This window comes from Pseudovirgaria hyperparasitica, assembly GCF_010093815.1.
Source record: "Pseudovirgaria hyperparasitica strain CBS 121739 unplaced genomic scaffold EJ05scaffold_19, whole genome shotgun sequence".
Classification (NCBI taxonomy): Eukaryota; Fungi; Ascomycota; class Dothideomycetes; order Acrospermales; family Acrospermaceae; genus Pseudovirgaria; species Pseudovirgaria hyperparasitica.
In genome coordinates, this window is record NW_022985567.1 from 676,248 (window position 1) to 703,050 (window position 26,803).

The 26,803-nt window shown below is 50.1% G+C and overlaps 7 protein-coding genes across 7 annotated transcripts; 3 read left to right on the plus strand and 4 right to left on the minus strand.

Moving 5' to 3' along the window:
* Positions 1-517: 517 nt before the first annotated feature.
* Positions 518-2,735, plus strand: EJ05DRAFT_504878 (uncharacterized protein; the record flags this gene model as incomplete). The annotated part of the gene is made up of 3 exons (XM_033747629.1): positions 518-1,233; positions 1,285-2,089; positions 2,139-2,735. The coding sequence occupies 3 exons, from the start codon at positions 518-520 to the stop codon at positions 2,733-2,735; spliced, it is 2,118 nt and encodes a 705-aa protein (XP_033596248.1).
* Positions 2,736-2,917: 182 nt separating this feature from the next.
* On the minus strand, positions 2,918-5,132 carry EJ05DRAFT_172005 (uncharacterized protein). Its single transcript, XM_033739520.1, has one exon. The coding sequence runs from the start codon at positions 4,997-4,999 to the stop codon at positions 3,242-3,244; it is 1,758 nt and encodes a 585-aa protein (XP_033596249.1). The 5' UTR covers positions 5,000-5,132; the 3' UTR covers positions 2,918-3,241.
* Positions 5,133-7,955: 2,823 nt separating this feature from the next.
* Positions 7,956-8,762, plus strand: EJ05DRAFT_171989 (uncharacterized protein). The gene has a single exon (XM_033739519.1). It carries the CDS (start codon positions 8,218-8,220, stop codon positions 8,626-8,628), a length of 411 nt encoding a protein of 136 aa, XP_033596250.1. The 5' UTR covers positions 7,956-8,217; the 3' UTR covers positions 8,629-8,762.
* Positions 8,647-10,845, minus strand: EJ05DRAFT_172048 (uncharacterized protein). The gene is made up of 2 exons (XM_033739521.1): positions 9,942-10,845; positions 8,647-9,890 (listed from the first exon to the last, which is right to left on the minus strand). The coding sequence occupies exons 1-2, from the start codon at positions 10,674-10,676 to the stop codon at positions 8,898-8,900; spliced, it is 1,728 nt and encodes a 575-aa protein (XP_033596251.1). The 5' UTR covers positions 10,677-10,845; the 3' UTR covers positions 8,647-8,897.
* Positions 10,846-11,826: 981 nt separating this feature from the next.
* Positions 11,827-13,399, minus strand: EJ05DRAFT_541786 (PCI-domain-containing protein). The gene is made up of 2 exons (XM_033749683.1): positions 12,998-13,399; positions 11,827-12,941 (listed from the first exon to the last, which is right to left on the minus strand). The coding sequence occupies exons 1-2, from the start codon at positions 13,272-13,274 to the stop codon at positions 11,935-11,937; spliced, it is 1,284 nt and encodes a 427-aa protein (XP_033596252.1). The 5' UTR covers positions 13,275-13,399; the 3' UTR covers positions 11,827-11,934.
* A 607-nt stretch (positions 13,400-14,006) lies between these two features.
* On the plus strand, positions 14,007-21,496 carry EJ05DRAFT_541787 (uncharacterized protein). The gene is made up of 2 exons (XM_033749684.1): positions 14,007-14,313; positions 14,388-21,496. Exons 1-2 carry the CDS (start codon positions 14,216-14,218, stop codon positions 21,154-21,156), a joined length of 6,867 nt encoding a protein of 2,288 aa, XP_033596253.1. The 5' UTR covers positions 14,007-14,215; the 3' UTR covers positions 21,157-21,496.
* EJ05DRAFT_480261 (DNA-directed RNA polymeras-like protein I subunit) lies at positions 21,447-26,702 on the minus strand. Its single transcript, XM_033744839.1, has one exon. The coding sequence runs from the start codon at positions 26,483-26,485 to the stop codon at positions 21,602-21,604; it is 4,884 nt and encodes a 1,627-aa protein (XP_033596254.1). The 5' UTR covers positions 26,486-26,702; the 3' UTR covers positions 21,447-21,601.
* Between the last annotated feature and the right edge of the window lie 101 nt (positions 26,703-26,803).

Genomic DNA, 26,803 nt, shown 5'->3' on the forward strand with positions numbered 1-26,803 from the left:
GCGAGCGACAGAGGGAGAGATGGACTTTTTGACTTTAGCGTAGTCAACGATACCTGGATAGAAGTTGGACAGCAACAGCAGAAACCGGGGAAACAGAGCAGGTGCACTGGTGTTTGGTGACAATGATGATGATGAAATGAAAGGTGGTGTTTGGACCGCCCACCTCCACTGCACCTACTAATAGAACTACGTACTAAACAGGTAAGGTATGTACTCTATTCCTTTAGCTTCCGGTCACCCCAAGTTTCGTCCAACGGCACGCCAGCACACGCCAGAACACGCTAGGGAATCCCCAGACGTAGCGTATTTATAGGCACGATGCTGCGCCGCCCGTGGGCTAGCCGTTTCAGCTTTTCGTTCGGAAGGTTACTTAGATTACCTGCTTACTGTGCTTATATCGGTGTATCAAATTTCTCTATCGTGAGCTTCCAAGCTAGGTTTGCGCGTATCTGTGCTCTGCTACTCATTCTGCAACGGGAGACCGCAGCACTCTCGGGCTTGCCCACTCCTTCACTCCATGAGACCAACGGTCCCCCGGATCTGTGTTGCCCGCAATACCTTCAAATGTCACGATGCCTTGCTGCGAATCTTCTTCTCCTCGGAGAGATGCATGTCTACCACTTCCAGACTCGATGAGCCCTTCGGAACTCTACTACGCACCCACCGCTCCAAGCCCAATCCCACAGACGAATCGAAACAGGAGCCCATCCCAGGTGTCACCAAGGAAATAGTCGCTGCCAACATACGGCAATTGAAAGATATCCATCCCAAAGATCTCGAGGCGACACTTGAAGCTCATCGTGCATCCAATGCCGCGTATGCGGAACGTGTGGCAAGCACACCACCTGTCAACGTCGGCACGCGGAGTCGCGATGCAGGTAAAAGGGACCTGGAGCAGTATAATGGGAAAATGATGAAAAATATGAACAAACGCTTGAATAAACAACTCGACAGTAGACTGAAAGACAAGCGCCAGCCAAGCTCAGGCACAGACCCTGAAGCAAGGAAAAAGCCAGTAACAAGGCCGAAAGAAAGCACGCTGAATATACAGCGAGGAGCCTCGAAAGCCACGCTTAGTAGCTCAGAGCGAAGACAAATGAACGATGCAGAGAAGTTGGAATACGAAGGCACGGTAATCCAACCAATGGTCGATACCGTCGTCGAACCGGAGAAGTTACCCTGGTATATTGATGAATCAGAAAGACGCCGACTAGGCCTTGATGGGCTTAAGCGGTAAAAGAATTCTGTCATGTACATCCTCATTCGCAGCGCTAATCATTGCAGACTTGATCTTGAAATCGAAAGGTTCCATGCCTACGTTCTGCCTTCTCCCGTACACGAAGCTGCCAGGGCGCAAGTAATCGCAGACACTCGAGCCAATATAAAGCGATTTGTTGATGGAATATCTAGTGAAGTCTTTGGGTCGGTTCGCACAGGCTTGGCTTTGGCAACCTCCGACATTGATATCCGCATACGTCTCAATGAGGCCCCTCGTGGCGCCCAAGGCAAAACGGCTCCTAGATTCTGGATCCGAAAGGAGCTAGGGTCTTCGCTGAAGAGATTCCATGATCGTATTCACGGGAATATTGTCAGTCATAGGAAACGTTCAATCTCACCGCCATATATGCTTGTGGAATATCGCCACGCGCGTTATCCATTAATTTCAATGCAGCATATCAAGTCGGGCCTTGACGTTCAGATTGTGTGCGCCAACGACTCAAGTGTATCGAGAGACTACATGGCTACTTATCTGGAGATGTACCCTGGCCTGAGGAGGGTATATAATGTTGTCAAGCTCGCCATGGACGTCAGGGGCCTCACAGATGTCTTCCGTGGGGGTCTTGGGTCCTACTCCATTTTCATGATGGTAGCGGCAAGCTTCCGACTCGATGGCGACGCTAAATCGAAAACGCCAGCACAGAACCTTCTCCAATTCTTGGATTTCTGGGGTAATCTCGATCTATACACATGGGGAGTCTCGCTTCAACCACCTGCACTGTTCAAGAAAAGTAATTCCAAGCCGAAGAAGGGAAACCACAAAAATTCCAAACCGCAGGCATCACCAGACGCACACTCTGGGGTAGATGAGGTCGGTTTCATGTGCGTACGGTCATAATTCAAGCTAACTCCAACCCTAGATCCTCCATGGCCGGACTCAGATCGGCCGCATCGACAAAAATCAACCGTATCTTATGTGTCTGCAAGATCCTGCTGATCCACTGAACGATTTGGGCTACAAGTCTTTCGGTATAAAACATATCATAGCGACACTGCGCTCCATCGGCGAAGAGCTGAAAGTCCAAATCAGAGCCGACAGTCAAGGTTCACTCCTCGAGCCTGCAGTCGGGCCAGCTTTCCCCTTGCATCTGTCGCGGAGATGGAAGCTGGAAGAATATGGGCGCGAAGTCATGAGTCAAGACGCTGTCCCAAGCATTGCTGACGTCATCAGCAACGAGCCTGATGTGCGTCCTGATAAGGAGGCCCGTCGTGCATGGGCCTATGCCCAAAAACGTGCCGAGAGACATGGAAAGCAACTGATCGCCATGAAGGAGGCGAACAAGGCTGACCAGAATGAACATGAACAACAAGTACATGCCAAGCGCCTGGAAGACTCGCCTGTCATGGCTACTACACCTGTAGAAAGTCGTGATACAAGTGATGAAGAGGCACAAGGGTCGACGGCTTCGCCAAGGGCTGTACAAGAGGATGACGTGATTCGACCAGAGCACTCATGACATGTATTTGCCTGCTCAGTTTCAATTCACCAACGTAATTACAGCGGATGGCTCTAGCCGGAAGAGGAAGCATGTTACAGTGTAGAAATATACAAAGGACCCGAGACTACTGTTACTACTTTAACGTCGCGCGTCAAAACTTTGGTCCATCTAGAGCTTCATCCAGGGCTTCTGAGCTGTGATACGTGAATCTAGGACGGCACATATCATGCGAGAGGTAGTAGAGCAGAGTAGAATACGTGCTCCTTCGTATCCACGGGCACGTTAAACCATGCTCTCAAGTGGCTATGGAAATATATACAGGCCTGCATGCATACATCCAATGACAACTGGACCAGCCAGAAGCCAACCACTGTCCCAGCATAAAAGGATCAATCACACCAGCAACCAATCCGTCAACAGATCATAGCTAGCCTGCCCCCCTGCTTCCATCATGACTCATATCATCCCTCATAACCCATCGTCAAGCCATACGCTATAAGCAACCTTCCATCCCTCCGCACCCCCTAAACCAAAGCCCTCATAAACCTCGACCGCACCTTAGGCGCCTCCGTCGCCACCGCCGCCTCCGCAATCGCCGGCGGCGCCGGCACAACCTGATACACATGCCCGGGCTTCGCCCCACTCGTATTAGCAGGCACATACGGCGCATTCGCCGTGCCCACGGGATCCGGCTTCCCCACCATCTCCTCAAGCGCACCCAGCGCGTGCGGCTGCACAGCAGGCGGGGTAAACGCCGGCGCAAGCGGAGTCGCGGGGGGTACATCTGGCAGCGCAGCGACCCAGCTCGCGACCTGGCCGGCCTGGACCATGCTGCTGACCAGCGGGGCGGCGGGGGCGAGGCCTGTACCGCTGGGAACAGCGGCCATGCATGATGTTGCGAGCTGGAATGTAGTTGAAGCGAGGGGCAGTTCGGTGGCGAAGTCTGGGATTACGGGGGCGGCGAGTTGGGCGCTGAGGCCGAGGACGACGCCGATGGAGAAGTCGACGAGGGTGAAGTCGCCGAGGGCGCTGGCGAGGGGGTCTGCTGCGTCGGCGGGGGCGGCGTCGGCGGGGAGGGGGTTACAGTTCTGGTCGACTTTGGACTGGGTTGAGAAGGTGGCGGAGAGGGAGGGGAGGTCTGCGAAGATGCCGACTTCGGCGGTTGCGGAGCCGACGAATTCGAAGCCGAGGGTGAGGCGGGGCCGGAAGCCTGTTGCGAGGGTCATTTCGACGGCGGAGACGTTGGCGTTGAAGGGGAGGGCTTCGACGGTTGGGTTGGTGAAGCCTGTGGTGCTGGAGCTTCCGAAGTCGGCGAAGTTGATGCGGATCTCGGATTTGTCGGGTATGGATGCGGTGAGGCCGTAGGTGAATTCGATGCCGCCTTTGACGCCGAAGCTGAGCGAGATTTCAGGGGAGAAGTTTACTCCTGCGTTGCCGATGCCCGGAATGGAGAATCCGAGGGCTGGGATGGGGATGCTGGGGAGAGGGAGCTCGGTTGTGAATTCGGCGGAAGGGGTGGCTGCCATCTCGAGGCGAGCGCCGATCCCGTTACCGATCATGGAGATAAAGCCAGATTGGAATAGGTCGATGCCATCGCCGTCGAAGACGTTGAGGTCCATTTCGAATTCGCCGGCAGATAGTTCCAAGCTGCCGGAAGTGGAGCATTCCACACAGCGGATCTCGACTGGAATGCCTACTGGGAGAAGGTCGGTTATGTTAGTCGGTAATGGCAAGACCGTATCCTTGACAACACTGTTGAGGTCAATGGTAATTCCTGGACTGCCATTGTTTTCTGGAAGAGGAAACGGAGCTTCAGGGGCCTGTCGGCGGCGAAGGCTCTGGCCATCACGGAAAACATGACCTTCCTTACTTTGACCAAACTCGAGCTTCATATTTGTGAAAGCTTTGTGGAAAGGGATCTTCGTCGCCTTGAACGATAGGCCTTTCTCACTGGAAGCATGGTGCTTGACCTGGTATGCAGTACGCTCACCATCCGGGTTGCATCCGTCATGTGAAGTGATGATGTATGCACCATCTTCGTTGTCACAGGCACCCCTTAGAGCCTCTTGGGCTTCGCGGGACCGAAGTTCGACGGTTATGTGGGAACTTCCACATTGGACATCTTCGAGATGGTGTTCAATTTCCTCAAACGTAATGATTGGAAGATTCGAGCCGAATCTGACCTTGGAAAAGAATGTGTTGCTCAGGTCGTGGGCATTCTCAACTACATTTATGTTAGAAATGATACATATCTGGGACCAAGAAGCTCTTACCATCAGCATATATCAATTCTGTCGAATAAGATGGGCGAATAGTAGGATCTCTCTTCATAAGATCAGATCTCTTCACTGCCGCCTTCATCTGTAGGACACCAGATGGCCCTGTGGAAGCGATTGCAAAGCCAGTAAGAACAGGCAAAAAAGTCACAACCTTGATAATTGAAGGCATAATGAAAGACTTTGAATAAAAAAAGGAATGACAATGGGATTGGACAGACAAGCCGTTAAGGAAAGTAAACTCTCCAAGTCAAAAGAAAATGAGTGTAGGGATCAGGTATTCAAATCGATGAGGCTCATTGATAAATAATAATCAACTGCGGTAGAGGAGATCCTTTTCATATATACTGTTGGTTGCCAAGGCCCGGGACGACGATAAATCAACACGTCCAAAGCATCACGTAACACCGGCACAACGAGATGGAGTAACAGACGAGTATCATACTGTAAAGTCCCCGGTGCTTGGCAAGACCAAATTACAGTCTTTGATGCTCGATATCCACTAACTAGTAGGAGCGTGGACCCCATGTTCACTATCGTGACATGCCAGTACCCTGCAGTCCATTGGAAAAGCTAGCGAGGCATACGACTATGGCGCAAAATGGAAGGTGGTCGCTATCACTGGATACGCTGTGAACCAACAGCCTTGGCGGATGCATAATTGGCATATCTTCTGCTGAGATTGCTCTCAAACTTAATCGTTGGCGTTGCTAAGCCTCATCCAAGGGTGCTGACGAGCTTCTAGATGGGGCCGATCATTTTACCCTGATTGCATTTCATGCAGCATCATGCAGATGTCAAGTCGTTAGCCTGCTTCTACTAGTGGGTGAATGTCATCTCCCATGTGGTCATGGCGTTCCTTTGAGTCGAAATGAAGTAATGGCCGAAGATGTTTGCAGGTTCAAAACTTATTCTAGCTTGAGAGGTGAGGTTAGTTCTCTCCAAAGAAGCAACAAGCAAAAGCACGGACCATGTGGATAGCCACGCAAGTGGGCAGATCTCAGACACTACTGAAACTCTATCCTACCTATATCTATATTTGCTTTTCTTAGAATTCAACCTGCAACTTCTATATTAGGCATATGGAAGTATCAGCCTTATCAAGATACTACATCATTCTGCTGGTCAATTAGTTAGAAATGCTGAAGGACACAGCTGGTTGTAGTGTGGACAGCTCCGACTGATCCCAAAGCGAGTACAGGCAGGTGATAGAATGGCCAGCGGCGACTATACTCAAATGTTGACCAGAGGTCCAACACAGCAGTATCAACAATAGCAATATGATCAAACCTTCGGAGGCAATTCCGGTTGCCAATTCTTTCTCTAGCGATCGCCTACAGCAATACGTCGCTCGCAAGCTATGACGCGTGCCAGTAGCATTAACGCATTATCAGGTCCAATTTTTACAGTCGAGCACACTCCGTGGTGCATTGGGACATTGAAGGTCTTCTCACGGGCCCAGATGCACGTTTCGTAGTGACTGCAAGATCTGCCCTCAAGTATCCATTATTTCGACGATCGATCCATGCAAGGTCCACAACTTGGTCCGTCTCACGATCTCGCTCCAGGGTTTTCGGCGCTCTTCCGTAAAACATCGGATTGTTCTTGTTACCAGATCATACCTTCGCCAAGACAGGAGTTGTACCGTGAATTAGATCTCTGTCTTTCCGCACACATTGATACCATTTTTGAGACTTGCATCATCTCTGAATGTCACTACTTTCTGTCTGTCTATGCAATAATAATTGCTTTCTGTTACCAAAATCTGAGGGATCCAGCGATCCCGACATTCTGTATCTAGCGGTTTATTGTCCAAGGAAGTCCATTATCCTGATGTAAGACGCTTAGATATTATCTGGGGTTTTGAAGAAGTCCAAGAGGACTTTCTAGCTCCGTCCCAGATTTTTGTCGACCGCGTAGTACTAATCTCTTTTATGTCGACCTTGACAGGGTGTTTATGCTCTCTTCTCCATTTTGCAGCATTTTGATTCACATCATTGTCATGTCGTACATCGCAAGCCAGTGCCCTACTATCGATGATGGTCCATCTGGACAAGAGCTGCGCGGCCCATTTGTGGTAGTTTATCTATAATAGCAAGATCATTAGTCACGTAAATCAATCAAGTAGGCCTTATCATGTCGCGTAGAGGTTATATCTCCATATAGAAGCAGGAGCCTTACGCGCAGTGTTTCGTAACCTCCTCTGTTCTGATTCACTTTCTCTGACCCACTTTTATTAAGGGGCTCACTCCCAACATTATACCACGGTAAGACTGCTTAGTATCGTATATTCTTGGACCATATGATGAATTCAATCCATAGTACTGTCTTACTGGTTTGATAGTCCAGTGGCATATTTTTCACCTCCAGAGGTTTTAGTGTAGGAGTGTTCTGAGGTCAAGCCCAGCTCTTCATATTTTGATCTTCTTTTCGCTCACCAGAAAGCGTTTTGATGTAATATCGGTTTCTTTGCTCACGCGTTCCTTTCAACGGTATTATGGTGCTAGAGAGAAGGTCAGAATAGCCACGCAGTACTCCTACTACGACCAAATAGCCACGCGTCACTATCACTACCTGACAGTGACAGTCATACGGCTGGCTGGAAGCACTACCTATTGCTCGACCAAATCTCTTCTCGCTGCTCATAGTATCATCCTGGCATTCATATTCCGTTGTTGGAGTATCAATAATCTTCTTCGACGGAGATGCAGTTCAAGCTTCCGTTGACCGTTGACGAGGCTTCGCTCTCCCCTGAAGGTCGAGGTCTCACAGGTCGCGCGGTAGAAAGTGTCGGAGGTCCTTTAGGCCAGTAGTCTGAGACTAGGGCAAGAAAAGTATGATAAGGGAGAGACTGAAGATGGAGTTTCGAGAAACAGTGAGGATACCACTGGAGATGGCAACTGAGCAAATACTGAGAAAACGAACAACGAATCCGGCAGACTGGGCTTGCTATACCTTGAACAGCTGCAGACGCGCAAGATCCAACAACAACAACACCACCACCGCTGTGCCAGGTCGCGAAATCTCTTCAGTGGCCAAGTGAACAAGCCCCTTGCCACCAGAATCTCAACCACCAGAATCCCCCTCGCGCCGCCCAAGAAGATCGATCAGATACCTTCTCTTGGGGTATATAATAAACTTAATTATAATACCTTCGTCGCTAACGTCACTAGGCAACTTGGCACGATTGTCATATTTCATCGAACGATTGCTCTCGAGCACCGATGCGGACCCGGTTCGATCCTCCTTCCTGCTATTCGATTCTGCTTTCGAGCCCTCCCTCCCTCCTCCTCCTCCTCCTCCTCTTGGCACACGTGCCCGCTCGTCCTCCCCGTCCTCCCTCCCTCCTTCCTTCCTTCCTTCCTCCTCCTCCCTCCTCTTGGCACTTGTGCCCTCAAATAAACCAACCCATTGTACAACGGGCAGAGTTTTCCCAGGTTCCCATCGAGGGCTTGGTCTTTTGCTATTTTGCACCGCCGTTCCCTGGGACAAAGAAGAGCATGCTAGATCGAAAGGGTCCAGGAAGAAGGCGGCCCGGGACACATGTGTGCTGTGCTTGCGTTGGGCATGTGTTTTGTTCGCAGAAAGATGCCAGCTTCTCTGGAATTGGCGTAGCAGTTGCGAAAAACAAATGATCAGCGGCGGGAGGCGATGCAAGGGAGACGAACAACAACACCAAGAGGAAAGTAGTAGTAGAGACCATTAAGAGAGTAGTAGAGTGAGATGTGATGATATCTTGAGAGGCATAAATGCAGAATATAACAAGAAACATGAACTGAAGCGATCCTTATATGACGATGGGAGTTCAACTCTCGCACCTTTCAATAGGCTGAACTGAAGTATAGACGTTGAAAGAAGAAATGTACAGCGAAGCAGAGAAGGCACGAATCTACCCAACCAAACCCTACATCATCTGCATCGCAACATGCAAGAGCGTCTCTTCCACACTCCGATACTCATCCATACCAAGGACATCCGCCGCAGTCGACGAGTCCCACATCTCGACATCGTCCGGCTCGCCCAACAGATCCGCCGCTCTCTCTGCCACGAGCTCTTTCATTTTTGCAACGTCAAAGTCTACATGGGTCGTCGCAGCAATGGCAGCGGCATCGCTGCCCGACGAGGCTGATTCTGCATTTCCTCGGAATCCGCGCTCGGTGGGGCTGGCTGCGCGATCGGCAGGCATATATGCACGGAGTAGCGGAGCCGGCCTGCATGCGTCGGACATGTCAACGTCTGACACCTGCATCCGCTCGGTATCTTGATAAGACAGCTGCCGTATTCGGTCCGCGTCTGGCCATGGGCAGGCGGTGGCTGGACTGTCAATGCTGCACTTTGTATGCGAGACACCGATGGGTAATGTCATGGGGGACACATCAGCATTGGGAATCCATATCGGGGCGAGGTCGATGCCAGAGTCACGAGTCCTGTGTCGTCTAAATTGGGGCGATGGTAACGAGGTGCTTTCAGGGTCTGAGTGTGACTCTAATGGCGACGAGGATGTGAAGGCGGCGGTATGTTGGTGGTTTTTATGGTCGCGTCCGGAGTCCGGGGTTGGCGCATTAGTCGGACATGCATATCCCAGCGAGGAAGCATCGTGTTTGGGTTGGAACTGGTGCTTGTGTGACGACTTCGGCGGTTCCGGGACTGGGTCATTTGGTTGACTGCGATACCGAGGACGGAATGCTAATGTGCTCGTCACGATCTCGTTGGAGTGCGCGAGTGAGTGCGATCTAGAGAATGTCCTATCGTTGCACCGTCTCGTTCGTTTCAAGATATCTGCGATTGCTTCCCCCATAGACTGGCGACAAGAAATTACTTGGCCAGTACACAAGGTAAAAGTACCGCCTCGTGCTGAGGGGATTACAGCGGCCTTTACGTGAGCAGACGCGAAATCCTGTGATGATTTAGCTTAATAACTTCAACGGGCTGCAGAGATTAATCTCACCCTGACGTCGAGGTATTGTGCGCTGCTTTCTGCTAATTCGTCACAGGAGTTGGATGCACCATGCCAATCGTCTCCGAGACTGCCACGTCCAATTGTTTGTAGATGAGGTCCATATATTGAAGGTGCTATGAGAGTAGTCAAAGAAAAATGAGGCTTTTGCCTGACCATGAACGCCCTCAGATCTTCTTCAATTAGCTCCAGCCCTGCGTTGCAAGCTGATATGTAGTCATCGGAGCAGACTTCGCCTAAATGTGTTGGATCTCCGCCGTCTCGATGCTTTTCAAAGATAGCTTGGCTCGGAAGCTCATTGTGGAGGATCCAGCTCCCAACCAAGCTTGTAGTTGTCGAGATTATGACATTCGTGACTCTTGGAGCAGCCACCTTCACAGTAAGCAGCAAGGCTGCGATCGATGCGGTAGCTGCATTGATAAGACTTCGATATGTATCGGCTGTGTTGAGTGTTGACGTCGGCGATAGAGCATAGACAACAGTGTCGAAGGGTGTAATGGTCCTAGTCAAGGCAGCTTCTAAAGCCATCCGGTCCATTCCTATCCTGATATCGGAATCCAAAAGTCGGTATTGAGAAGCGGGGAAGGCATTTTCCACAATCTCAACTTCCTCTGGCGAAGAAACCATTGCGCGTACCGGCAGACCTGCATCAAGAAAGTGTTCAAGAATTCGAAGCCCACTGAAGCTGGCGGCTCCTACAACGAGCACTCTTTGACATGATCTCATATTGTATAGTATGATGGGAGTTGACAATAACGAACAAACAGACAGATGAATTATCTCTGTTCGAAGAGACGAGCTCGTGGACGACGTAGCGTGTAATATGTAGAAGCTATGCCAACATGATGCACAAGGAGTGGAGAACACGGGCTTGCTAGCCTGACGGAGATAATTGATGGGACATGGCAGGCTGAACCATTTGGGTGGTACTCCCCGGCTTGTCTTGAGTACGATGTCCGTTAGATGTACAAGGCATGTCTGGACTTGGGCAGGTCATTCATCTGTCGGATCGCAAGTAAAGTAAGCGCCTGGTCGGGGTGTTGACGACCAGACCAGGATTGCCTTCAAGTGAATGCATCTCCGTGGGGTCCAACGAACCTGATTGTAGGTCGGAGTGAAACGAGAGGTATTGGCAAACAAAGGTTCTTCTGATCTGCAAGGCATAGATAACAGACTCTACTGAAAGAAGTAATTGGGAGTGGCGGGATCTTGCAGATGGAGCCTGGTCGCAAACATATTGTCCGGAGCATACCAAGGATCCGCGAGCGCCCGTAACGGGCAACCATGTGGCCAGTAACGAAATTGTCCAGATTGTCAGTGCGCCCAACGACTGATGTCTTTCAGTTGTTCACCGTTGTACTTATTCTCCGCTTCAAGAGGATCCAGTCTACTCCAAATTTGCACTTATCCGCGACAGCTCTCAGACGTTCGTTTGGAAAGTAGAAGGCAGTCAATGTTCGTGATAGATGAGACTGGTTGAGTGATGTCAACTACTCGTTCAGTCCATCTAAGTAGAAGCCAGTTCGTCTAAGTGAGAGCCAGTCCATAATTCGGAAACATGCCCTTCAATGTATGGCATGACCCGAGCGGACGTTTGGCTATGAAGTTGAGTCTGCTTTAGGGAATCGTTATAAGGGCAGAACAGTCTCATTGCCGGTAGCAAGGAATTGGCCACAGGACAATATGCATGGTGTTGCAAGGTGGCTGGAGTTGGGCAATGGATGGATCGGACTGTGGGGATGGAAGTCCGTAGTGTTGAGGCTTAGTCAGTAACTTTTGATCCAGCACCGTGACGTCCTCTAGGAGTCTGGCCGTCTCTCACACTTTGAATCTGCTTCGTCAGTCGCCCATCACAAAAGGACAGTTAGGTAGCACTGTTCAGATTGCCATGGACGGATAGTTTTATTCCCGTATTGGCTTGGTCACCATCTATACTATGGTACAGGTCCGTTCCATAATGCTATAATAACCCTGTAGAACTACTCTACTCCAGTAACGACGCTTGATTAGTGTATAGCACATCCACCACGTTGCTAAGCTTTTCGATGGTGTCTAGTGCAGCATCATAGCTTTGATCTCGTTCTGCTTCATCGTAGACAATTAGGCAACCGGCGCCTTGATCGAGGACTCCGACAATGACCTTATCCAAGATCATCTGCGACAGCTTGCGCTCCACTTGATGTGTGTCTAATCCTACCATCTTTGCGATGTGCTCAATCTCGACCCGACTGAAGGGCTCGATAACCTTTATGAGATTTTGCTCCAGCATAGCGTCATACAGTCTGCGCAGATGGTTCGCGATGAATCGATCACTGCCCAGTTCTGTACGGTAGTCCATCAGCGCTCTCTCATATTCTTCCAAGCTCCTGTTTGTGTGCGCACGTGCTACTGCCTTCATGGCGTCCAGATTCTTCCCCGCGTATTTGATAGCGTGCTTCGAAGTCATGAGATTGTTGACGTCGTCGCCGAGATTGAGCATAATCTTGCAAAGTAGCATGTACTGTAAAGCAGATGTCGCCTTCAGCGCTTCGTCCTGAGAATGGTAGCCTTCCATCGCTTCGATGAAGTAAGAGAATGCAGTGTTGAAATCTTTATCTTCAGCATGCAGCATGCCACTCTGCATGTCCAAACCGGCTTGTAGCAGCGGTGGTGTGTACACAGATGCAGCCGATGTTCTTGCTGAAGTTAACGCCGCCCGCCCTTTTGGTACATTGCCAAGTGCATGGTAGACACGCGACTCGAGAAGCTGTACCTCCACCAGGACCAGCTTGTCATCTAATCTCTTGAGTTCTTTTAGAAGGCTGTTGATGAGCGTGAGTGCGTCATAGTATGACTGCTTCTGCATGTGAAGTGATACGAGACGAGTTTCGAGATTTTGCCGCAGGAAACCTCTTCGCTCTTCTATTGCCCAATCTATGCTAGACTTCGTGACGGAAATCTGGATGTCGAGAGTATTCGGAATGTCGGTAAAGAAGTCCAAGAGCTGTCGCACTGAGGGCAGACAGTTAGTGATATATACTTTTGAGTGTACAAAGAAGCTAACATACCAAGCTTTGCAGTTTTGGCCTTTGCAAACGATGAGAGCGCTGATCTCGTTGTCCGCACAAGCTCAGCTAGCTCGTCCACCTTCTTCTGATCTCGATATAGTTCTCCAAGTCCCACCAGAGCAACTTCAAAGTTCTTCACTGCCGCATCACTAGAGCCAGGTTCCTTCAACAGGACATCTTTGTAGATCTGTTCGGCTTTGCTGGGACTATTCTTCGCCAGCTTCTGAGCTTCTTCGATGCGTTTGGCGTCTTCCACGGCGCTTGGGGCGGGCGCCATTGGTGCCGATGGACTGTTCGAGTTTGCAGGGGGATTCGAGGAGGTCGACAAGATTGCACAGTTGACGCAAGTGTGTAAATGCTGTAAGATGAGATGCGGCGGGCGTAGCTGTTGAAACACCCACCACCAGCCTGAGGATGTCTTGGAAGGTGATCGGGAGCTTTGGGAGGTTACATAAGCACATCAGAACCGGTGATTGGTGCAGTGCAGCTCGTACTAGCGCTTCTGGCACCTGGCACGCGTTCCTAACAAAGGTCCATTATTGTCACCACTATTATTGATTGTTTAGTGTCGCGAACTTCTTGGTTGACAGCCGTGCCGTACCGCTCATGCATAGGAGAGATATCATCTCCAGCTAAATTACAGAGTCTGAGACAGTTCAGGAAATGGTTGGTTGTATCGTATGGAGCTGATGCTCATTGGGCCCATTTGTCGTACCAAGTCAAGAATTGCGAACCTGAGGCACCCATGCGGCCATTTCTCACGTTCTTATTTTCGGACGAAGTCGCCCAAAGCAGATGCATGCTCAGTCTTGTCTAGATGAATTTGAACCAATCTCAACATGACACGAAATAAGCGCTGGGGCTTTCACGCGCGAGCGCCATTCCATAGGTTTGGTGCAGGCAAAATGGGTTGATCGTCGTCATCGCTCGTATCTATGGCAACCGCGCTAGTGGCCCTTGTTGTGCTTAACTTGGGCGACGGTCTACAAAATATACTGCTCTACCCTACGCGACCTCTTTATATACCCACGTCAACGTTATCCTGCTACAACATTGCATTTTGCATTTGCTCCCCATATTACACTTTCGTTGCGATCGCGATTAGCTACTCATTATGCAGATGGTTTAGCTTGAGCTAAATTACTGCCTTTTGCGACCAGAGGCTCAGCTATTTACCAACCGATATACATATCGTCCGAAATAAATTCCACTCTAAAGATGTCTTCAGTAGACAGAGACTCCTCACGCGAGCGTGAAATGGTAGTAAAGCACCAATACTCATTCTCATCAGATGGCAGTCGCATGAGCATACCAATGTAGGCACTATGTCCCAACAACACCCTGCCATTCATAGCTTGACGCACAAGTGACTGACGTGATTATGTACCAGGTGGGACAGCTCAGATCCAGAACGCGCACCACCGCCTTTACCGTTAAATCCCAATCCCAATTCACCGTCAGTTCGCCCAAACACGTCTGCAAATATCGCAGCGGCTGCGAGAGCCTTTGAAGAGAAAGCACGCGAGAGTGCCCCAGCCAGCTCATATACCGTCAACCCTATGCCACAGAAGTCTCCCGAACGGTCTTTGATCAAAGGCGCACATCATAGGCGGCTGCAATCGTTGCAGCCCCCAAATGTGAAGGATCTCCGAAGTCACCTTGATGGCGTCAGAACACCCGAACGCTCACCAGAACGACCAGGCACGCGGAATGGAACGCCTTTATTCGGCCGTGAAATCGATCGAGACTATTTGGGTAGTCCAGGAGAGAGGAGTCCCTCACGCATTGAGACGCCCACGCCAACAATCAGAGACTTTGCAAAAGAAGCTTCGAGCGTCCGGGGCAGCAGCCGGCCTCCTCCTAGAGCTATACTCGGCGAGAATACACCTCCAACTTCTTCTACTATGCTGGCGTTGCAGAATTTGCAATTGAAGGACTTCGACAAGCCATTATCGGACATCACAAATGGATCAAGTCCACGAAAGCCACCAGGGATTGACGACATTTCACATCAGATCAGAAGCCTTACAACCATAGCGGAGAAGCTCAAGGATGACATGGAGCAGCTTAGCCGGCGAAGCAAGGACAATGCCGTGGATCTCATGGGTCTGAAAGACGCAGCTTCGGCACGTGACGAGGATATCCGAAAAAGCCTGAAGGAACTCGTCAGCACCATGAACAACTCCCCAGCGGCCTTTCTAGGCATGACGAGCTCTCTATCCCGGTCGGGGAGTGCTGCTAGCGATGCATTCACGACAGCTCGGGACCCTCACACCACTCCGCAAGCTGTCCCAAAATCTTTCACTTTGCCTAGAATACCTTCGCCGGGCACTTTCTTTGAAGATGTCGTCGGAAGCCCGAATCCTTATTCGGTCGAAGGAGCTGCGAGTGTCGCTATGCTTGAGAAGATTATTAGGGAGATGGTCACTAAGGAAGGCCAAGAAAGGCTATTGAAAAATCTCTCACAGCTCCTCGAGAAGGCACGAGAAGATTCCGGCGAAACTGCGAAAAAGGTGACGGAACTAGTGGAGTTCATCAAGACAGGACCACAAAGCCAGGCGCTTATTCGACACCCTAGCAGCGCTGATAGCAACGGTCCAGTCTCAGCTGTTGATCTTGATGGAACCGGGTCGATAGCCTCCAAAAACTTCCAGATGCCACACCTCGCTCACCTCACCAAGCCATACACAAGCCCGAAGGCCGCGGATTTCGTGAGCGAGGAGATGCTCAAGCTGCTACGAAGGATCAAAGATAGCGTTTCAGAATCGGGCGGCATGACTTCAGAGGTCAAGGCTCTTGTACGTGATCTCCGAAGTGAGGTTCTCGGCATGGGTAGAGAAATTGGCCGCAAATTGGAAGACAGCGAGACGACGTCAGATCGAACCGTCGTTGACAGCAAAGAAGATGTTGGCCAAATCGTACGTGACAGCCTCCAGGAACTGAGAGATCAAATGGATCGTGTCATTCGTGAAAAGAGGCGCCAATCATCATCGACAGTCATGTCTCGAAGTACTGTTAACAACCAGGAGGTCTACGATGTCGTCAAGCATGCCTTGGCCGAGCGTGGTCTTGATCAAGTCTCCGCGCAGGCTCAGCAACAAGGTATTGATAAGGAGTCAATCCTGGAAGCTGTGAAAGAAGCCTATGAAGCCTACAAACCCGAGATTGAGCTACAACAATTCGGGCTGGAGCGCGAGGAGATTCTTCAATGCTTAAAAGAAGGACTCGAAGAGTATCGACAATCGGCCGAGCAGCCACCTCGCGGCATAGAACGGGAAGAACTCATGGAGACTGTACAAGAAGCATTGATGAATTTTAATCCCCCACGACCAACTACTGAAGCAGATGAAGTACGTCAAGAAATGATGGCCGCGTTCCGGGATTGTCTTGATGAATTCAAACCAAGCCTTAATGATCGTGAGGCTTCTAATCCCCGGGAGCTGGAAATCAACCGTGATGATCTTTTCGATGCAGTCCGAGCTGGTCTCGAGGGCTCTCGCACCCCAATTGGGGCTCAAGTTCTGGATAGATTACATGATATCCTGACTGATATGCGGTCCGAGTTCAAGTCATATTCATCTGCCAATGGACGAGACACTGAGCAAGTTCTGGACGCCATGAAGGATGGTCTCGAGACTCTTCGCACCGAAATCGAGAGCTACGTCGACAAAGCCCAGGACGTCACGGGCAAGGACGAAATCATTGAAACTATTCGCAATGGCTTCGAATCTCTCAGAGGTGAATATGAACAATCTGTATTGAATTCAGCGCAAGAGGGCCCTAGCATGAGCAAGGCAGATATTCTCGCCTACATCAAGTCTGAGTTCGAGCATCTACACGAGACGATCGGTCCCAACGGGGCTCCAGGGTTGGACAAGGATGAAATGGCCTCGATGCTCAAATCATGTCTTTCTGAACTCAAGGCTGGTGTACAAGCACTTGAAGAGGAAGACGGCCAGGACGTGAAGCAGATGCTTATGAGTGAATTCGAGCGGCTCCAAGAATCTCTCGCCGAAACACATGCGTCTAACAAGGACGAAATTCTAAGTATACTCAAAGAGGAGTCCGGCAGCATCGTTTCTCGTTCAGAACCTTCTTCGCAGTCAAGCGAGGACCTGATTGCATACATGAAGGAAGAATTCGATCATCTACGGGAAACACTCGCAGCGACCTTGATTAACTCTAGCGCCGCTATGGCGAAGGACGATATCCTCGACGCGATCCGCGAATCCACTGAAGGCATACAATCGAAGATGCAAGACTCCGAACAAGGGTTGACCACCGAGAAGCTGACAGAGATCCACGAAGAGATAAAATCCCTTCAGGATAGTATCACTTCTAGCATGGTTATGGGACAGCCAAGTGCCGGCAAGGAGGAGATTTTAGATGCCATCAGGACAGGTCTAGAGGGTCTGGATCTCTCCAGAGGGACTGACAACGAAGCACAAGAAACTTTGCGTGCCGATCTCGACAGTCTCCGACAAATGATCTCTCAAGGCATCACTCTCCGAAGTTCGGGAGCGGACACGGAAGAAGTACTGGATGCTGTCCGCTTAGGCCTGGACGATCTACGCTCACACCTAGAGAAAAAGATTGATAATCCTGAACGCCACATGTCCGCTACCAACGAGCTCTTGGACGTACTTAACGATGGACTAGACTCTCTCCGCGCAGATGTTACCAAAATTGTGGACAAGCCTGTCGATATGACAGTCTCGTATGAGATCTTGGAGACACTCAAAGATGGCCTCAGTCGCCTCCGCGAAGATATGAATCAACTTAAAGGTGTGGATATGACAGGCGGGGAATCTGCTATCATCAGCCGCGAAGTTGTGCTTGCAGATGATCCAGATGCGCCTGTGGCGCGCGATGCACAAGATTCGATACCCTCTGCCGAAGTGTTTCACCGCCAGGATTTCGAGAAAATAGAGGTTGCCCTAGCACAGATCCAGATCAAAGTGGAAGCAATGGATGCGAATATACAAAATCCAATACCAGCTCCTCCAAATGAAGTAACAGAAGATCCAGTGCTCAAAGAAGACATTGCATCGATCGAAGCAATGCTCAAGGAGCTCCAAGCTACCGTCTCGGTCATCGCATCACGGGACAGCGAAGGAAAAGAAGACACCGAAGCTATTGAGACTCTTCTGAGGAACACCAAGGCCAAATTAGACGACCTAGAGTTTCCTGATCTTACTACTCTAGCCTCGAAGGAGCATCTTGATATCATTGAAGCCGGCCTGAAGGTTGTCAACGATGCCGTGGATGGCCTTGCCGCCAAGTCTGAGGAGTCAGGTGCTTCAAAGGCTGACGTTGCCGTGGTCGAGGTCCTCGCTGGTGACATCAAAGCTGCTTTGGAAGCATTGGTCGCCAAGTCTGAAGAGTCAGGTGCTTCCAAAGCTGATGTTGCTGTGGTTGAGGTCTTGGCTGGTGACATCAAAACTTCATTGGGAGAATTCAAGGACATATTCACCACTAAGGAATCGGAAATGATGACAAAAGCCGATCTTGACGTCTTAGGCGTCCTGTGTACCGAGACGAAGAACAAGATCGAAGAGCTCAAGATCCCTGACAGCGATTCTCTTCCCGCAAAGGCCGATGTAGACCAACTCAGAGGTCTGCTTCATGATTTCCGTGAAAGTCACGACAAAATGAAGGAAAGCTACGAAATGGATATTGCTATCACCGCAAAGGCATTTGATGATCGAAAAACTGAAGCCGAGGTGATGGTCGAGAAGATCGGGAATGTCAAATCCGCAATGGAGGAATTCAAGGAAGAGCTGTATAAGAAGCTGGAAGAGGGTTTAGGAATGGAAGGCGTCAAAGAGAATGTGAAGAGTCTCGAGGAAACCATCGCAACCAACTTCAGTATCAATGCTGACGTCAAAGAACTCGTCGAAACTGTCAACAGAGAGTTTGAGAGGCTACAAGGCGCTGCTGATGGCTTGAAGATCGACCAAGACGAGAAGCTCGCTACTACACTGGAAAAGAATCACGAGATCCGCGATGCTGTCGTTGAAGAAGTCTCGAAAAAGCTCGACGAGAGGTTTGACTCCATCATGGCGAAATACGATGATACTACGATCTTAGCCGAGGCATCAGTCAAGCTACTCGAGGAGAAAGCTACCAGTCAAGAGGAATTACTCTCGGGAGCCAAAGCAATGACTGAGGACTTGAATCTGACAATCGCAACTCTCGGCACAGCTTTGACCTCCTTTCAAACAACATTTACCGAGGTTTCCGAGAAAGCATCCCAAGACTCTCAGACAGTATTTAGCAAAGTAGATGAGATGGCCTCAAAGCTCAACGACCTTCCGACAGACGGCCGAGCAGATCATGAGGAGACTCGTAGCAAAGTGGTCGAAACTCTTCATGCTGTTCATGATATGCAGAATGAGATAACGGAGCACCACCCGAAGTTTATGGTCACGCTTCAGGAGGTTTTGGCTCTCGTCAATCAACACTATGAACACTCCCAGAAGGCTGGGCAGAGTGCGCAAGAGCAGATCAAAGAGGCGACCGAAGCTGCCCGAGCGAACGCAGAGGAGTTAAAGAACAGTTTCACAGCTCTTCCCGCGCTTCTGCCGCCCCCGCCCGCTGACCCAATCCATGTGGAACAGTATGATGATGCCCAGCTTCATGAGAAGTTGGACACTTTGCTTGGACACGCCAACGATACTGGGGAGTCAGCAGCGCAACTTGAAAGGCTTGATCAAATCCATTCTCAAGTCATGGCTACGGCCGCAGAAGTCACTAATTTCGTATGCAACCAGACGAAATTGATAACTGAAGGCCATGAAAGCAGAGAGAAGGAAGCCGAAGAACTCGCGATCGCCATTGAGCGTCGCCTGGTCCAGAAGGAACAGCTCGAGTCCGATGTTCTCGAGCTCCGGGAAGATAAGGAATCTTTGCGATCGTCTGTTGAGGCGCTCAAGGCTGAGCGTGATGCTCTAGCTGCCGAGAAATATCGCCTTAATGCAGATGTTGCTGCTTTCCAAACCGCACTCAACATCCGCCGTGAAGAGCTACAGTCAATGGATGCCAAGGCTGATGCATTGGAGCGCAGAATTCTAGAGGGCATAATGGACCATTCTCGTGCGATGTTGTTCGCCAAGTCTGCAAAATCTCAACCCGAGCGAGTTCAGAAGCCACAGCGTACTGTGAGCAATGCTTCTCACAGCACCCTATCGAGCCTTCCACCCCCGAGTGCTGCTGCAAACGGACTTCATTTCGCATTGAACTCCAAGCGTCCTAACATCCGCAGGAACGCTCCTCAGCAAGCCGCACGTCGCATACTTTCCCTTAGTCAGATAACCGGTAATGTGCCCACGGGAGCGCAAGCCTATGCCGCATCTCCACAAACATCTTTCAACAACATAAAGCGCAGTCAGTCGGTTAAGCACCAATATGGAGGTAAAGCCCCTTGGGCCGGCAAGCGCGCCGTATCAGATGTGGCGAACAAAGAAAATGGTTCTCTAAAGGAAGAGTCAGAGCATAGCTATCACGATCTGAGCGTCGATACGCAGGGGGATCATGATGTATCGGAAGCTCATGAATTGACTCTTGCGTCCCCCCACGAGTTAGACCAGGACGACCTTTGTAGCGACGCTGGAACGGAGCGTCGTCATAGTTATGATTCTCACATGGAAGGAATCACACCTGGCGCAGAATCTGATCGTCGCCTGAGTTACGAGACCAACGGCAGTGAACACACATATGGCAGCTCGTATGCATCAGGCAGCTCGTCTGGTACGTACCGCAGCACCAGTTACGGCTCGACCATGCGATCCACACTTGGGGCCGATACGGTGATCGATGAGGAAGACGAGGACCAGGCAAGCTTTAGGTCGGCATCTGAAGATGGTGATCCCGAAGACGAGGAGGTAGATCACACAAGCCGTCCGGCTTCCCCGAAAGGCAGTCCTGTTGTTACTCCAAGCTCCGAGGAAGTAGAAGCCAAGGATGTCCTGGGTGACTTGCCCTCCCCGAGCAAGCCGAATTTCGATACTGTCGGAGGATCTCCTCGCTCTAAAAGATTCATTTATGATAGCGATAGTGGACTAGGCACAGAGTTGCCTACTGCGAATGCGGGATCCGAGAGCGAGGCAGACTACTTTCGTCGACAGGCTGAGGAGGAAAGCACATTGAGTGGAAATTGAGTAGAAGACATGTATGGATGAAGTGGTTGGCAAGTGTATTCACGTATTCTGTTGGTTGGATTGGGAAAGAGTCCAGTCCTAGAGACGGAGTTCCTTTGTTTCTACTTGGTAGCGTTATGAGGTTGGGAGCGTCCACGGTTGACTACTGGTTTGGCGACATTGGAGTCTGATTATGATAGTCGAGGATTGTTCCGGGATGCACATTTTATACTTTAGCCGATGAGTTGAGACTCTTCAATGGCCTTGGTTCTTATACTGTACGCGTGCACATCCATGTTCCCGTGCCAAAAGACCTGAATTTAATGCTCTACAACATGCATAATTTTGAAAAATCATATACAACATTGACTTCCGATACTAGACGCCAAAGCCAATAATGTTCATAACAAGGAACGCCTAGCTGGGTATACAATATACACCAACTGCTCTCTTTCCGATAGACGAGCTACTCCACAGGTGCAAGGACATCAATACCTCCTGTTCCGACCTTGCCCACGCGCCCAACAACAATCCTTCCACTCGGTCCTTTTAGCGCATCACCATCCTGATTCAACACCGCATCGATCAAAAAGTTGACACTCGTCTCGAAGCTCATCTTCGCAAACGGGCTCGAGTTGCTCGCCATGCTCATACGATTAAACGCCTTGAATCCGCCCTCTCGCGTCATGGTATCTGCAATCAAGTTCAGATGCCTGTTATCGACATCGATACCGTGGCCGCCAAAGACGGCATTCATCTCGCGGACTATGCTCGCGCGGCACGCTTCGACACCGTAGTATTTCAGCACAGATTGGATGTTGTTCGTGGAGATACGCGATTCGTCGATGACTGAGGACACCTCGTACGGCCACATTGCTGGGATGTTCTCGCCCTCGGTGGACAGTATGGGGATTTTGATTTTTTGGCCTGGGTTATTGGGATCTGGCGTGTCCACGAGCATATAGACGCACGAGGCGATGCCGGAGGTATTGCGGATGTAGACGGAGGAGCAGACTTGCTCGACGTGGTTGAGCATGAGGGTTTTGGGGGCAGTGGCGGAGTATTCGAGTGTGAATTTCAAGGAGTTTGGGCGGAATTTGACGGCGGTGACGTCGGCGTTGTAAGCTTTGATGGTGTCTTCAAAGTCCGCGAGGTTTGGTGTTGCCGAGGGCGCATCCGTCATTGAGGTGTCGGAATCATTATCGCCTTCGTCGTCGCTTGGACTGGAATCTGACCCGGCTTCTGACTCCACCGAGCCCTCACGGGCGCTACCATAGGCCTCATCCTCTGGTGTGGCTTCTCGCTCTTCTCGCTCTTCGTTTGCCATCTCCTCCTCATCTTGATCCGGAGCGTCATAATCATCCTCGTCGTCTTTGTTTTGCCGTGCTTTTGCAGCGTCTGCATCGTCGTCTTCGTCTTCGACATCGCTGTCATCGTTGTCACCTCGTCTTCGAGTCTGTCGTGCCTCTTCAACGCGCCCAGCAGAAGCACCTATGTCAGGTAGGGCATCTGAGTCTTTGGCATTACTCAAGGAGCGCTCTTTAGCCTTCCTTTTGGCCTCGATTCGAACGCGCTTCTGAAGCCCGGGTATGAGTTTATCCTTAATAGCGTTCATGACGTCTGCAACCTTGATATTGTATTCTTCACAGTATTCTTTTGACGGATAGAAATGCAGTGAGATCTCATACATCCTGGCCTCACCATGTCCGATGCCTTGGCCTAGCTTTTCAGTGACAGAGGCTGTATCGATGATGGCAGACAAGGGTAGACGATCCAAATACTTCGCAAGTTTCTGTCCTTCCTCCTCCGAAACGTTGTTTCTCAGGGGAAGGGTCATTTCTGGTGTAGATATCTTTGCACTGGCCGTCATCACAATCTCACGAAGGCGAGGAATACCGAGCGTGACGTTCTTAGAAGAGTGACCTGCCAAATGGAAAGTGTTCAGAGTCATCTGGGTCGAAGGCTCTCCAATTGACTGTCCTGCGACGATACCCACGGCCTCGCCAGGTTCCACTACGGACTTCAAGTATTTCATGTCCATAGCGTTCTCGAAATTCTTCTTCGTAACCGTATTCTGTCTCGTGACCTGGCAAACAATGTCTGCTTTCTTCTTCTTGATTAATTTGTCCGGATTTGATTCCACATATTTCCTTCGCGCTTCGAAAAATCTCTCGGAAGTGCTTCCGCAATGGCGGCCTGGTGCAAACTGCGATAGTGCGGGATCGCTTGATCCGAGGTCTCCGGATCTCTTGAACTTCTTATGCGCAGCTTTGGTTGCATCAATTGCTTCATCACTTTGTACTTTTGTGAAGTCTTCACGAAGGTTCGTAGACTCAACTAGTGACAAGAAGTTATCAGCCTGGAACTTGAAGTCTTCTAAATAGGCTGCTTTAGCGACGTCGAGGCCATCTTCGCCGTATAGAACCTGTACAAGACTACCGTCCGTGTCCCTAACCGAGGTATCGTATTCGACTTTCAAGCCCTCCATACCTTTGACGAGACAGCGTTGAAGGTACCCAGAGCGCGACGTCTTTACAGCGGTATCGATCAGACCTTCGCGACCAGCCATAGCGTGAAAATAATACTCTTGAGGACGAATGCCGGTCAAAAATCGGTCGACGATATATCCACCAGCTCTGACATTTGTTTCGTATGGCTTAAAACACGGCAAACTTTTGCCGCTGACCATGACTGGAACCCGACGACCTTCCAAAGTCTGTTGCCCAAGATTACAGGTGATGAGCTTCGCGTTAACATCACTTCCTTTGGCACCTGATTGGGTCATGGTTTGCATGAAGTTTCTCGGAAAGGGTTTGATGAGTCCAACAGGAAGACAGGCGTTCGTTACAGCGGCAGACATGTCTTTCGTCGTTCCGTTGACCTTCAAATCCAATTTCTGTTGCAACTCATCGTCGCGTAAAACTCGTTCAAGCCTTATATCGAGCTCCTTGCATGATTTGGCGGATAGTGACACGTATTCCGAAGCAGCTTTCAAGCCAACTACATCGGCCTCCCTGAGCGCCTCCCTCCGGTTGCTTTCTCCGGTCGGTGTAAGAATCAGATCTTCTACACCACAAGAGAATGCATTCATATGTAGAAGCTTTGTAAGGAGTCGGCCTAGAGAACTGAGAAGCTTCCCGGCGGCGGTGTGCCCATAGGCCTCGTACACAGCGCTGACAAGACCTCCGTGCTTAGGGCCTATCTGTCTCTTATCCAGGATACCACAGAGGAATTCTCCGTCCTTAAAGATGACGACGCCTTCTTCGGAGCCCGGGCCCCAAAGCTTTGGGCTAGTCTGAGACTTCGATTTCAGGGTAAGTCCTGGGTGACTTGCTGGTTTTAAGTTCTTTAATAATGTTGTGATAACCTGCTTACCAGTCCAACGTGGACTTGGCTTGAATATGGCAGGTGCCACGGTCTCAATGACTCCTGTTGTGGTATGGTTGTCCTCTGGTCTGAGTGCAGCATATACGAGCTGCTGATAATGATCGCGGTCGAATAGAGTGTCACGATTACATAACCATACACTGATTGAGATATGATCTTGAATCAGACCACGTAAAGGTGCGCCTGCAGTACCAGACAGATACTGGTGATCCGTATCTGCAATCATAAGCGCTTCTGCTCGTGCAATCTCGTTCTGTGGAAAATGCATGTTCATCTCGTCTCCATCGAAATCTGCATTATATGTGTTACAATTTGAATAGTGCATACGAATGGTTTTTTCGCCAGGAAGCACCCTAGCACGGTGGGCCATCATCGAAGGTTTGTGCAAGGTGGGTTGTCTGTTCATTATCACGACATCTCCGTTATTGAGATGCCGATGGACCTTTTTATTCCTGGCGCCGATTGCACTCGTATTCGACGGGGCTAACAGCTGGTTGGCGACTGCCAGTCGTTCCTCGTCATTCTTTCTCAGCAGGCTGGTGACGACACCATCCTCTGACTCGACAGCGACAGCGCCAGGCCATTTCCTTGGTCCATTAATGACTGCTTGCTTCAGTTCGTAGAAGTTATGATTGGTAACCGGTTCCGGATAGGTCAGCCTCTGAGCAAATACCGGAGGCACACCTATCTCATTTGTCTCGATGTTGGGATCGGGCGAAATAACACTACGCGCCGCATAGTTCACCCGCTTCCCCATCATGTTCATTCGAAACAGTCCTGCCTTCTTTTCCAGCACTTGCTTGATACCGTTCGCGGCTTGTTTTGCAGTAACAGAATTCAAAGGCGCCCCTCTAGTATTATCTGAGAGTGAATTCACCGCTTCTTGCAGCTGCAACCAGGTTCTCTGCAATTCATTCATTGATGAGGCCCTTATTGCAAGCTCCTCATTTGCATCATTGATACGCTTCGTCGCTGTGCTCATTTGCTCACTGAGTTTTAGTATGCTGTTGTAGATCTTGTTACGTTGGTGCTCCGATACACCAGCAGGAGTCTTGTCGGTCGGTCTATATTTGTTTGGAGATATAAGTAGTGTCTTGATGAAAAAGATGTCCGGACTGAGGCGTTTAAGGTCTCGTGCATGAGTATGAGGGGTGTATATCATGGTCAATATGTCCTGCTCGCGATCAAAGAGGAGTTGCAGGGCTGCTCGGACTTCTTCAGAGCTGATATATAGCTGTGTCTCCTTCTCTTGCGTGCCTGGTTGTGTTGTGGCGGTTGTCATGGACGCTTCCGCCTGTATAATGTCGCCAGTCATATCGTTCATCTGCAGGTCCTCACTATCTTCTTCTCCTTCTTCATCTTCGCTGTGGGCCGAGTCCAAATCAGCGACAGCCTCGTCGACGTCCATCTTCCTCGCATGCTTTTCAAGAGCTTCCTTTTGTCGTTGAACGAGAAGGACCGGGTTGCCGATCTTCCTGGTAACAGTGTCATTCTGTTTTTTCTGCTTTTCGCTGAACGGCATCTTGAATATCTTTGTATATCGATCCTTTCGAAACTTTGGCGAAACACCTTTACAATCCTCACGCGCGCATTTTGTGGCTTTCCCAAGATCTTGGAACAAATCCCGTAGTGCAGCTTTGCGCGCAGAAGCAATCGTAGTAGAGATCTGTTCGCACTGTCCAGACTGCTTATTCGCACTCCTTGAGCGTTTAATTGCTTTGTTGATGAACCTGATTCTCTCTTCGGAATTCGTGCTCTCATCCTCGTCGTCGCTGGCGTTATCTTTCTGTTCACCTTTCCTTGTTCGCCCTAGCCCTAGCTGTTCCATTTCTCCAATTTCATTCAAGAGACCGTGGCGAAGTAGTAACAAGACCGACCGGTAGTAATCGATAGTATCGGGCGACAGTCGGAAGTGGTGGCAGAAGATACATTTCGCTCGGAGCAGCTTCAGTATCTGGTCCATGAGAAGCGGATGGTACAAATGGACAGGCAGCTCTATATGACCACAGTGTCCTTGACAACTGAATCTGTCTTGATTACATGTTGTACATCTATTGTGCCTCGTGTTAGAACGACCTCATACCGTAGTCACTTCTGGGCCCATTTTAGACAAACCTGTTATCCTCCCACGCCCCAAGAGCAGGATCCAGCAAGCCTCCAGGGACCCAGTTCAACAGAATAGGATCTATCGAAAGTGGGTTCGTCAATCTCTTTACAGAGAGTTGCCGTATCTCTTCCGCCGGGAGGAACCCAAAGCTCACATCCTCGATGGTGGACGAAA